Source organism: Daktulosphaira vitifoliae, unplaced genomic scaffold (assembly GCF_025091365.1).
Source record: "Daktulosphaira vitifoliae isolate Bord-2020 unplaced genomic scaffold, ASM2509136v1 Scaffold_1, whole genome shotgun sequence".
In the NCBI taxonomy this organism is placed as follows: domain Eukaryota; kingdom Metazoa; phylum Arthropoda; class Insecta; order Hemiptera; family Phylloxeridae; genus Daktulosphaira; species Daktulosphaira vitifoliae.
Genome location: NW_026099572.1, coordinates 19,519,294 through 19,533,660, shown reverse-complemented (window position 1 = coordinate 19,533,660; position 14,367 = coordinate 19,519,294). Strand labels below are relative to the sequence as shown.

Below are 14,367 nucleotides of genomic sequence, written 5' to 3'. Positions count from 1 at the left end.
ATCCATACATCTTTCAAAAAGTTATAGCATTATAAAGTTAAAAATATAAAAAAGAATTGTTTTACAAAAATCGTATTTTTTTTATTAAGTTTAATGTCTGTTTTTACCATGAAGATAAAATAAAGTCCGAATTTTTTTTTTACCATTATAAAGTATATTACATTAGCTTTAATTTAAGATATATATATAGTAAAATTAATACCTTCTCAGCATCGCATCGAAGCTAAAAAATTATTTTCAACTTACAATAATGATCATCATACAAATTTAAAATACTAATAATATTAACTGAATAATTTAGAGCCTGAAATTTCAGCTAGATAGCGTATATAGTTTATATATTTCTATACTATCACGTTTGTCTTATGAAATTTATATTTAATTTTAAATATTTATGAAACAAATATCGTAATGATAACTGATTTTTCGTTACCTTAAATATCATATATTATTTTAATAAATTTTTCTCGTGTGACTGTACTATGTACAGTAAGGTACAGAGCAAAGTTTCCATGTAATTTTCCCGAGGACTAATTCATTTAGTATATATCGTGTTCACGTTTCATTTTAGTCATATAAATAACGACCATTGACCGTAATAACGGAGTATAAAAAACACTAATTTAATATTTGATGTTTTGCATAGCAAAGCTAAGAGATATATGCACCTCTTAGTGATTTCTCAACGGCCGAGGTAAATTCGTTGACTTTTCGCTGGTGGTCAACCTATTCGATTCCAAGGAATTATCACCCGAGACCACCACCATCGTTTGAAACCTAACCACTAGTCGAATATCAGTGGTAAATATTATTGTAATGACTGCGTGTAAATCTATGGTAATCCGTTTACTTGTATAAATGTACAACATAAAACATTGTTGAACAGATAATCCGGTGTGAATGCCGTTTAATCGGAACGCTATTATATAGATAAAGCAATAAATGACCAATCTGTTTTTCGATTACAAATACTGTGTTTTTAAAAGAAGGAAAAAATCATAATTACTATTCATATAGTTACAATCCAGCATTTTCTAATAGTGTCTGTTTATAGGATATCTCCTAATAAATAACGTTATTACTGCTTACTGTTTTACTTTGATATAGTAATTGTTTTATTATTCTCTCCCGGGTGGTACGTTTGTCCGAAGACGCCCTGTGGTAGTGCATAGCCAAAGCCCACTAAGAAGGCGCCCGGATATTATAACCGCTATCCTAAACATTTTCCGTACTTAAAGAAAACAACCAGCATGGAGTACACTGACGACTCTCAAAAGGAAATTTATCGTTGTCATCATTGCTCAAAAGCTTAAGAAATTCAGATGGCGTAACGAGTGATATATTATGCTTCCGAAACGCTTGACGTTCTTGATATTACATATAATCTGCCGAAACGAAGAAAAATGAAAATTGTTATGATTTCTAGAGTTTTACTTGTCAGCGTTCTCCGCAATTGAGTATTCTGTTCGATATTATCATCTTACGTATTTAAATTTATTTTGCACTTTAATTATATTAGTCAAATAATATGATGATATCTACTTAAAATCTTAAACTGTAGTTCCATTTTATAATTATCATGTATTATTCAAATTAATTGATACCTGTAAATCAAGGTAAATAGTGTCAGATGATCATTGATTCAAATTGAATGTATCTCTTTAATTATGTTTTTCGTGAACTCATTTTACTGAACTATTCAAAAAGGTATTGCTTTAAATAAAAACTGCTCATAATTTTAATAAGTTAACAAACTCTAAAGAGCTTTGTTTCGTTAAAGTAGACGAAAATTGTTCTCATTACGATTCAACTTCAAAACGTCTCAGTATAAATTAACTCTATGGACTTTTACGAGTCTAGACTATTTGGACAAAAGATAGTTGAAAGTATAAATTTTCGTAGACGAAAATCAAAAGTGGCAAAATAAACAAAACAAAAATTCGACGTGGCATTTAGCTCAGATAAGTTTAATACGGTCAATTGTGCGCTCGAAAAATGTCTGGAGAACATAAGCCCGTTAGCCAAAAAGAAAAGATATTCGCTTTTAACTGTATGTTTTATTCACGCGTAACTATAAGTAAAAAAAAAACTGTTCCGGCACTCGTATTCTCCCCTTATTGGACCCGGCGCATTTTATCGTTCCATAAGTACACACGTGCGCCACCGGCATGTAATTGTGCTTTTGTCGAAGTTGTTTGTACCTACGGTCCGGCTAAAAGCCATTGTGTTGTTGTGTACAAGCCGCGGGTCCAAGACGTATCGTTGCAGAAATTTGGGAGGAGGTCGGTGAAATAATAAGAATATTATAACGCACAGGGTTGTTAGACGCCGTTACCGGACGGCGGGTGGTGGTGACGTTCGACTCTCTGGTGGAGGCGGCAGCGCGCGCGCGACCAGTCTGGCTGCGTTCACCGAGTCGCGTGGTCTCGTCGTGTTCATGACCGACCGATCGTCAGTCCGCGACAAAACGTGCGAAACTTGCGAATTTTTTAAGTTTTTCCTTGACTTAAATGTTTCAAGTGTTTCAACGATATAGTAATCGATGATTTTATGGAGTGCGACGTTTTTTTTTTCATTCGATGGTGCCATGTGAGTAAACTGTGCGAATGTTTTAATTCCGTGCAGTAATTTTTTATTAATTAGTGTAAGTTGCGTGAGTGTCAATAGAATGACGGATTTCAACACGGTCATCGAAGGTACTGTCAAGTTTCGGGATGGAAAGAAAGTAAGTGTAATTATTAATTATAATGAGTTTCATGTTTATTTGAAATAATCCATATAAATGTGCGCGCACTAATCCACTTCAAATCCTTTGTGTATCCAAAAAACCATATCCTTAACGAACATTCCAGCCCCCAAAATACAAGTGCAAATATTTAAGATGATATCTATGTACCTCGTTCGATTTGCGTTCGCAAACCGGTTTGCCACGTCCGAACCGAATACCCCGAGAATTTGTCATTTCCACTTAACTGTTGATTCTGCGAATTTCTATCTGATAATAAACAAAAACTGTTGGCCTCCTAATATGCTTTGCATACGCTCACTAATTCCTATCGCTTATAATCGATTCATTAGTATTAACTTATAACAAGTATTAATTTCAGCTACATCTTTTTTATCCTAATTACATTTCTAACCGTGTAAAATATTTACTTAATTGTCAAACTACGTGTATATTAGGGATAAAAAAAGTATAAAACCTGTGTGACGTTATGCAATTTAAAAATATTGATTTCATACCGACTAATTTTTGTTAAAAAACTAGGACATGACCTAGAAGGGTTAAATGCTAATATATTGAGTTATGTAACACTCGTACATATTTTTTAGGTACTATTTTTTTTACTATTACTATATACTAAATTCTACTTACCCAATTTACACTAAAGATAATGTATTGTAGAAGCCTGAAATTTTTCGGCAACTTTGCTATTCATCTAAAAGGATCTCCTTACCTCAATCAAAAGTAATTTTAACAAGATCATGACTTTATTATAGCGCGTTGGAGTCACTTTGGCGAATATTTTGAAATTTTGATGTTTACTCAAAAAACAATTTTTATATACATATAATCACTTCTATTTTGCAATTGGTTACATAATTACTTCTTATACGTGTAAGTACTGAATTATAAAATTCCTTAATCAATTATTTTAAAAATTATTTTTTGTAATAAAATTAAAAAAATACTGATCTAACCTAATGGTTGTGAATTTGATCGGGTTGGGTGTGAAAATTGGTTAGTGGTACGGCCTAATTTTTTAAACGTAACAATAAGCCAATAGACCTAACACAGTTTTCGTGTGACTGAGATAATATTATAATGTATTCATAGTATTGCTGTCAAAAATTGTTCGATATCAAATTGCATTGGCCACTTTAACACGCCGAAAATAGCTAGAATAACAAAAAAAAAGGTCCAATTGGTTGTCGTTTACACGGTCTGTTTCTTCCCCAGAGATCTTAACATAAAATTGGAGTAGTGAGGAAGTAGGTATGATCTTGTGTAGAAAAAAAGGGAATACCCTTAAAAGCGAAAGAAACTAAAGGAATATACGAGACCCGCACAATATTATTAATGAAATATGTTTTGGTCAGATTCTGGGACGTAAAACGATAATTCAATGGCTACACCGCGCCTGTTTATTTATTTATTTTTGTTTTTTATCGACAGACGATAAATTACTGCCTTTGATTTGTTACAAAACGCTATCGACAATGGTTTTGTATTTTTTTTTTATTCCTAACATAAACTTGTTGGACCACAGCAAAAATTAACCTTTCACCGTAATAGACTTCAACACTTCCAGCCGCATTCTTTGATTCAATATTATTAAGTGTTCGCCAAGATTTTCAACTTAAAGCATCATCACACAGTACCGTATATCCCATTGACTAAACTAATACCATTTATTTTTATCTCTCTGCATCGCACATGCCTATTTCAATATTATCATTATTTGGGTGCTCACACATACAGCGTTATTATAAATTTTCTCCGCCCAGAAAACCGCGCGAACGATGACACTTCCTGTGTGTCCTAACACGTCGGGTTAGATGCAAATTAAAAATAGAAGGACATAAACGATAGCGGAAGACATTGACTAATACCCCTGAGTGCAATTATTTTGTGTGGATCCCTTTGAATTAAGTATACCGCCGATTACTATCTGTAATCGCCTCCTTTAATTCCGCCTTAACTGTAACAAGCCATAAGTTAATTATTTGGTCAACTGAAATATAAGTGGCACCCGATACTAACATTTTATAACATAATTAATTTTTTACTTTGAAATAATACAAGCAATGCATCCTCTCACTTTACTTTATTCTAGTTTCTTTTTGCAATATAATATGTCCTAGTTTTTTGCATTTCATTTTGTACCTGCATAACTCACGGTTGTAGATTATGCAAATTACATTATGAATTATATAATTTTTCAAATATTTTTTTCAAAGAAAACGCATTTCAGAATATTAATTATTTAAAATTTTATAAAAAAAAAACGTCAAGTTGTTATGCCCGCATAATTACATTTTATATACACTTTAGAAATTACACATATATATATATATATATATATTAATATAGTTAATAATTATTTGTCTATTATTTTATAGTGGAAATCCAGGTGGTGCGTGATGCGAAAGCTATCTCCTGTTGCAGGTAAATACTAATCACGATTTTATTTCAATACAAATCATGCATTTGCAGTATTTTTAGTGTCTACTCGGTTCTTTGGTGCTTTGCGCAATATTAATATAATAACAACACCCACAATCAGCTAACGGCTAGTATTCGACCTAATCTCGATATTGCCCGCATGATGCCTGACAAAGTCAAGGGAGTCAACGAGCAGGCCACCCTCAAAGAAAACTTGTTCGCTTATACACAAATATTATTACAACATAATAGTTCACTTTAATACACATTGTAACAATGTCTTCAATATATTTATGTACACGTGCGAGTGCTGTTGTTTAAATTAAACATATATTGTCTGTCGCATAAGCCACTTGCACCTGGCAGTCTTCAAAAACTCAACGGTGGCAGACGTACTACCTAATTTGCATAAAACGCTATATACTCATTCTACTACTAGCCTAATCGTGACAATTTATTTTCAAAATATACTACTTATACACTTCTAGCGTGTACTCTTTGTATTTATAATAATATGTAATCCCCTGTAGGGAGTCTGTCCCGTAATTATGTATTTGGGCGACAACAGCATGCGGCTACCCCAATCACAAGATAGAACGCATAGGTTAATTGTGTTATTGTTTCAACATTATGTTACAAAATACAGTGTTAAAAACATCAATATGCTTTTTATATCTCGTACAATATTGTTTTGTGGAACTCACAGTTTAGAAAATATACGCAATTAAAAACGCTTTATCTAATTTAACAAATATTCAATTAAAAATAGAATTATTAGTCAACTTAATGTTTAAACAAGAGGTGAATTGTACTCAATTAATTTAGCTTCGCAGTAAAGTAGACTTGAAGAAGTGTCAATGTACTTTAAATTGTTTTTTGGAGAATAAAACATTAGAATTAATAAATAATTATTACAATTTGTTTTTTGGTAAACGTAATTATGAAATTATTTTCAATTATCACATCATATATACTTAAACTATATTATCTCTAAGATTGTAACGTCAATACCTTCATCAATCAGTATTGTTGAAATTGTTACAGTACTCAAAATTTGACTTGTTCGTTTAATCAATTCTGACACGTGCAGCCTTTAGATAATTATTACTAAAAATGCTAGTTTTGGGGAACAAAAGCTCGTCCAAGCCGGGACAAATTGATTTATCTGAATTTTCCACTTGGGATCGACCATAACGATCCGAGTTCATTGATATTGTCCTTACCAGTTTCTGTGTTGCCTTCAGCAACTGTCGTGCTAAACCCTCTATATCCGTCAGTCTTTTTTAATTCATTATTGTAGTCTCAAGTATGACTATTCAATCTTGTAGTAAAATCTCTCGGACGTTATTTCAAAACGATACCTTATTATGCTTATTTTCTAATTTTTAATTACGCGCTTCGTGTTCCCTATGTTTGTTTTTCTGAACAATAAAACGAATACTCTCAACTATACATCACGTCTATATTGTACTTTCATAGAACATAAAGCTTTACGCTAATGTACGCAGAACTTTTGTTTAAAGTAAAAACCTTCACCAAAACACATACTTTATGGCAATGAACGTTATTCAGCTAATTTTCGTAAAAATACCTGAAGGCTTCTATAACAATATTTTTAAATTAAAATATTACTATTAGTCAAATTATTTGTTTATCAAGTAATTATTGTCGATGTTTGTAATGCAAAATGAAATATTTCAATAATGTTCGTATCAAACACTGTGATAACTACATTAATTTGCTGAATGCGTTTATTTTATTTTCATCTAACAAGTATTCTTCTTGGAACTTTGAAGTAGATAAATCTGATGTAATTTCGACCAAATCAAATTTTCAGAAAAATATTCTGTTTTGTTTTTATTTGATTTATCAATACGTAAGCGACATTCCCTTCACACGGTGTCTGGCATCCGTGTGAAAAAACAAAAGTATGTGCATATTGTTGTTGTGTATAGGTGTACGCAACGAATCATAAACGCCAACGGGCGTAAAAACCTATACGGTTTTGCGTTAGATATCGTTAAATGACGTGGGGAACGAATTTTTACAGTGACGTGCAAAACAGCAGCCAACTAATAATTAATTTTGTTTGGCGATAGAGGTGCTAATATCATGATCCATTGACTTTTGCTGTCAAACATCAATTAAATAAATTTCACAAAAGTCGATATAAAATTGTTTCAACTAATCAATTTGGCAATTTTGTTTAATTCATGGGTATTTAAAAGGCCGTGACATAAAAAACATTTGTCAAGACAATAGAGCAACATATTAACGGTTAAAACTATCATAATTCGTTCAATATAATATATATATATATATGTGCATGACTATTGTTGTGAATATTATAACAGTTTTTTTTTATTGCATCTAAAATACACGTATGCCAAATTAACGCATGTTTTATACTCGGCGATTTTGTTTGCCAGTTCATAAATATTAATATATGCTGTAAGTGTAATAACACAGTGAATGTGTGTAGTTTAATAATGTAGCTCACACGACCAGGGTGCGTTGAAAATATTTTAGAGCTCGAGGGGACGTGTTCGCGAAGAATAATTATACCTATGATTATGCATAAAACAACAATAATTTTATGTTATCAATTTAGATAAAATATAATACAACGAAATTTCTATCGATAAGAGGAGTAGGGCTAAAGACAAATAATTCACCGTAAAAATAATGATTATCTCCTGCCATTCGGACTTGAGCATATTAAAACTCTATAACTATACTTTCAGGTAATTATATCGGTTAGATACCTGATTACAACGTCAGAGCAAGGTATCTACGGACAACGGTTCAATGTTCTCGTTTTAAATTTCACGTTTGTAATTATATCAATGCTTAATGACACCGATAATGTAAATCTTACTCGACCATAGATTTAAGTTTTATTACTTCGCTATTCGATTTCAGAGATCCAATGTGAGAACTCGTATGTTTATAAAGTTACACATGGTATTTCACTTTTCCGAATATAATAATCACTTGAAAATTGCATGTAATGTTATACTCTAGTCAAAACTTTACAAATAGAATTCCGGTGAAATCGGAAAGAGAGATAGTTATTTTAATTTATTGCCTTCGCGCAAATTTTCGGTCGCGCGTGTCCCATAAATTTACCAGGATGCTGTATAGTTTGCCTACACCCTCGGCATTAAAAAAAAATGTGTATTATGTACATAGGTCACAGTAATATATATATTGTTTTATATTGTTGTTTGTGAATCATTTGCGTGGAACGAAACCGTGGTCATTGAAGACAATTTTCAGTTCGCATAGCACTTCCTTTGCCCTTACCACCCTACAGCTTAACGTACTAAACAAGAGTGTTGCAGACGTTATCTTTAAATTATTGCACGAGCATAACGCCCCCGCCGCTGTATAATAAATTCCTGAGATCACTGGAAGACCAGCAAATTCCCAGCGAGTTCTCAATAATATATGTGCATAATATCCTAACAGATCTGTTGAAGTTATCCTTTTTTTTACATTATAATACCAATACGTGATAATTTCTCTATAGAGTTCAATTCAGATACTCAGTTATATTGTATCGAGTATTACTATTATTCACCGTGACTTAGCTCTTAAAATGTGTACTTTTAAACGTATTTAAATATTTTTGTCTAGAAGTGATTATTAATATTTATCGTACTTGGTAATAAATCATGCAAACAGTTTCAAGTTATTGTAGTAGGTCAATATTGAACATTTTGGCTAAATAATATGCGTATATATTTTTACTTTTTTGTAATAATTAATTAAATAATTTTATTGAAAATCATTAATTATTCATTTGCTATAAGAATCTCAATACAGTATCACAAATATTCTTAACAGCTTTTGTGTTTGGTAGTCACATTTGTATTCAAAGTCGTTTCGCTGTTCTATCCATAATTTTATAAAATGGTCTGAAGCTGTATAAATAATAACGTGTAGTGGGATTAAACAAAGTTTTTTTTACTGTTTCATGTTATTCACATGTAGCAGTAGTATATAGTATATGGTAATAATATTATTGTTATGCATTTCACAACGGCAAGATAAAGGTAAATTATGTACTCGACTCCCAAGTATTACATACTTTCTTATTTTTATTCGAAAAGACAATATCTCTAAACCAATCGGAGAGAACAATTACAGAACATTTTGTTTGGCTTTTTTTTTACGTTTATTTTTAGTGTTTCTAAATTTTATAGTCGTTCTAAAAGTATTTGTATTTGCTTTACGCTATTGGATAGCTTGTTAACGTCCTAAAATATAATGGATAATACTAGTAATACATAATATGTTATAAATATGTGTAACATAACACCAATATTGTTTAGAAAACCCCTGTAGGTGGTTATATTGGGGTTCTTGTAGATTTTTTATTGTCTAAACAAAGACTACAATGAGGCGTTGAATTTCTAACTAAAATCGCTAAACCCCTCGATGGCTGAATGTACCGAAATAATGGTGTCGGAATTTCAGAATTTTCACAATATCGGTGAGATTGGAGACCTTGCGATGTACATATTTTCTGTTCGACTGCAATTGTTTTGTTTTAATAAATAAAAACTTCGACTGTCTCAATAAAAAACATTATGTGTTAGTTTTCAAAATAACTGCATTATTACAAAATAATGTTTTTTTTTAGATTTTATTTAAAAAGAATGCTTTTGTTGTGGTTTTTATTGAAGACGTTTTTGTTTTTTTCCAAGCTAAATTCAAATCAATTGGATTTGCAAATGACATTCGATTATAGTCGTGTTATTTTAAATCCCATGTCAATAAACTGAATTTTGTTTTAATCAAATAAAACGTACGTTCACAATATTATTAGACTTTTACATCAAACCACTTTTACAAGCTCTGCAAATTTAAAAAATATGTGCACCTGAATCCACTGAACCTAACGCCAGTGATTATTATTATAGTTCATTTTTAATTTCAATATTTTCATAATAATATTAAGGTCGTATATGCATATAAAAAACCTTTACGCATTGGTAACAATAAATATATTTGTCGAACAAATACGGCGAAACACCCACTCCAGATAACATTGGCTATGCTCTTAACAATCAAGTGATGTTTACGACAATTTTCATTCTATAAAACATTTCTCCAATCATACAGTTAAGTATACAGAAAACTAAAATATAAATCGCTTTAAAAAAGGAATGAATCATTAGTAAAAACCATTGAATGCATTTTCAAACACCAATTAAAAATGTCGTCATGTATTNAATTTTCACAATATCGGTGAGATTGGAGACCTTGCGATGTACATATTTTCTGTTCGACTGCAATTGTTTTGTTTTAATAAATAAAAACTTCGACTGTCTCAATAAAAAACATTATGTGTTAGTTTTCAAAATAACTGCATTATTACAAAATAATGTTTTTTTTTAGATTTTATTTAAAAAGAATGCTTTTGTTGTGGTTTTTATTGAAGACGTTTTTGTTTTTTTCCAAGCTAAATTCAAATCAATTGGATTTGCAAATGACATTCGATTATAGTCGTGTTATTTTAAATCCCATGTCAATAAACTGAATTTTGTTTTAATCAAATAAAACGTACGTTCACAATATTATTAGACTTTTACATCAAACCACTTTTACAAGCTCTGCAAATTTAAAAAATATGTGCACCTGAATCCACTGAACCTAACGCCAGTGATTATTATTATAGTTCATTTTTAATTTCAATATTTTCATAATAATATTAAGGTCGTATATGCATATAAAAAACCTTTACGCATTGGTAACAATAAATATATTTGTCGAACAAATACGGCGAAACACCCACTCCAGATAACATTGGCTATGCTCTTAACAATCAAGTGATGTTTACGACAATTTTCATTCTATAAAACATTTCTCCAATCATACAGTTAAGTATACAGAAAACTAAAATATAAATCGCTTTAAAAAAGGAATGAATCATTAGTAAAAACCATTGAATGCATTTTCAAACACCAATTAAAAATGTCGTCATGTATTCCAATGAAAGTACTTGAGTATAGCAAAAAAAATTTGTGAAAAATGATTAATGATTTTTCTGTGGGAATTTTTTAAGAATCGGAATATCGTGATTCAACACCAAAATTTATTTGTACTAATTATGATAAATAAAAATATGAATATAATCAATTAAATTTAACATGTAGCTCATGGTAATTAATTATATATATATATATATATATATATATATCCTTAAATAAAAATATTTGGATTGATTTAGAAAATATAGGTGATTATTTAAAAACTTTTTATTAATGTTGTCACACGAAAAAGTGCATGAACATAAATCTGTTTTAGAATTTTCTACTAATTACATAAACAATTGGTGTATTATTGATTTCATTTAGAGAACAATAGAATATTCGAGCGAACAGATTAGCAAATGCCTTATAAGATTTTGACGTTAAGCTAAACTAAAACCACGAAAAAATATTCAAATGAATTTAGGGAAACAATTTTAAGCAAAGTTTGATATACGTCATGAATTATTTGAACAAGTGTGATATTTCTATAAACACATTCTTTTAATCTGTGTAATCTTTATAAAACCTTGACTTTCATTGAATAGGTGATACGTGAAGGGTAAAAAATGAACATATTCGCAACCACGCCAAGAATTATGTTGAGACACGAAAATTAAATTAACAGCCACACGTTACCCACCCTACTCCTTTGTGTGTCATGTTGGTTGGTAATAATTATAAACAACCTTAATCCTGGCTAGTGTTAATTAAATGGAACTAAAATTATAGGATTCGAAAACGGTTTTTTATTTTACACTATGCATCAAACAAAATGAAATACCAAACATATCTACTGTGAGATCTAACAGATACATACGTTTTTAACGTCATCCGAGTCTTACATCATATTCAAATATATGTTATCTCACTTTTATAGTATAACTGTAAAATTTAAGTTCATTAAATGTTCATCGTAAAAATTCACCACAGTATCTTAAGGTCATAGCCAATATTCTATTTGAAAGCCATCTAACAACATGATTAGTTCGCTAATATATTTTCCATATGAAATTTACATGTGTCAATAAATACGTGTATAATAAATCTGTTTAAAGTAATGCGTGGGCATCAAGTCAACCTTGCGTCGACTAATTTTACTTATACTTTTACATTTATAAATTATTAAAAAATCCATCCATATTATGTTACACATCAACCGTGTGTAATCATATTTATGAACAGTTCAGCAGAAATGATCGTGTCTATTACATATGTTAGATAATAACAAGGTAGCACACCGCATATTTTTGGTGGCAACACAATGCTTTTAGGCTTTCAAGTCTACATATTTGTAACTTAATCCTCAATTTGTTATTAACAAATATTGCACTCTAAGAAATACAAACTCGTCAAGTCAATATATAAATAATTATAACTGTTAATTAGAATATTGGTAATTTTTCGAAACAATTAAAGTTATCTTCATCATTAGTTCTACATAATTATCTTAACTATTAGCAGTCCCAATGGTAACGTTTTTTTTTTTATGCTGTTAATGCCGAAACTTGGGTCATCAAAAATAAATTTATTTTTAATAAGATAACTCTGCCGTAGTGGCGTCAATTAAAATTCATGGTTTGGCGATCATAAATCATATTGTAATTGATTGTTTACGATAATACGATATCACTGTGAACAGGTAGTGTGTTAGATATGATCAACAGAAGGTCGGTGTACGCATTGTGTAATTCGATAAGCTCGACCGTCGTATATTATGATATTGCTAGTAAAAATATTTTACTAGATAACAACATAAAGAATTGATTTGGACGGGTTATCGAAAACTATTAGAGTTGGCAATGAAAAAATTACATGTGAATTTTATCAAATCTCATCAAAAATCAATTTGCTGCAAGTGTATACAGAGGACTATCCGAAGTCAAACATAATGTAATGTTTTACTTGGTGTTGTTTATGTAAAAGTATTATTTTTTTATTACACTGGGTAGGTCATTGTCAAAGACAAAAAAAACGGCGGATGTTTAAATAATTAAATAAAAAATCTATCTCATGTTGCCGCCGTGCACGTGTCAAATCATAATTTGATTTTTACGACCGACAAACTATAACGTTATATATATGTATATAGTTCATTGTAGTGTAATGTAATGAAGTCGGTAAGGCTTATATCTGTTCGAAGAATGTATTACGGTGAAAACGACAGGCTTCATTAGAAACCTGATAGATACATTGACAAATTAGAAGAAATGAGGTGCAGTCGGTAAATCGACACAAACCTATGTTTCGCAACGACTTTGATGAAGGAATGTTAAGAAAGCGCAGGGAATTGAAACTTCTATACTTAGCCCCTTTTAGCACGAGTACAAACGATCCGTTTAAGAAGAGGTTCTCGCTCTAAGAATAGGATTAAAAGGACCTTTGCACAAATAAGATAATATACACTGAAAACTGACATTTTGTGTTGATATTACTCAAAATGTGAATTGAGGGTAAATAATCCCGAGTATGAAAGTTTCTTCTCAGTAGTAATTTAAGTTGTGTGCTTAGTCGGCGGATTAACGCGTATATGGATTAAAATACGAATAATAAATGTTTTTATTTTTTTATGAAATCTTGAGAAGAAAAAGCTCCGAACACTATTATAACGAGCGTTTTCTTTTGACGTTTGTCTGTAAGCACGATTTGAATTCCAATTTTATACATCATGGCTGCTTCACGCCAATAATATTATAACGGTGTAATGTATTCAAGAAATTCAAAACGAAAAGTGGAATGGTTGGGGGTAAATGAAAAAGATATGGAGGGGATGATATTATTGGTCCCTTGGATAATGTTACTTTGTAGTACGTGCAGAATGAGAACTTTCGATTTCGCCGTCGTGTTTGTTATAGCGACAAGAAATATTAAACGACCGAAATTATCATATATGTCTAATTCAGTACATCTAAGTCGACTGCCGGGCGCCAAGATAAACGTTTAATAGGCTACCGATATGCACGAGTCATTACGATTCATTCATAGCAGACCAGTTGTGGGCCACTGTAAATTCATTAGGTATACTGAACTTATAAAATTGTTCATAAGGATCGAACATGGAGCAAATAAAAATATATTGCTCAGTAGATACGCAATAACGAATTGTTTTTTTGTGGAGAAACGGTTGGGTTTATAAGTGTGAAATGAAAATGCCAAACATTT

The 14,367-nt window shown here is 30.9% G+C and overlaps 1 protein-coding gene across 3 annotated transcripts in view; it reads left to right on the top strand.

Moving 5' to 3' along the window:
• The first annotated feature begins 2,387 nt into the window (after nt 1–2,387).
• LOC126896501 (uncharacterized) overlaps nt 2,388–14,367 on the top strand; it is a 74,307-nt gene continuing 62,327 nt past the window's right edge. For all 3 annotated transcript variants that reach the window (XM_050669339.1, XM_050669336.1, XM_050669337.1), the window contains exons 1-2: nt 2,388–2,725; nt 5,125–5,170. In XM_050669339.1, coding sequence (XP_050525296.1) covers nt 2,669–2,725; nt 5,125–5,170 — 103 coding nt within the window. In that variant the 5' untranslated portion in view covers nt 2,388–2,668. The remainder of the gene's footprint in view (nt 2,726–5,124; nt 5,171–14,367) is intronic.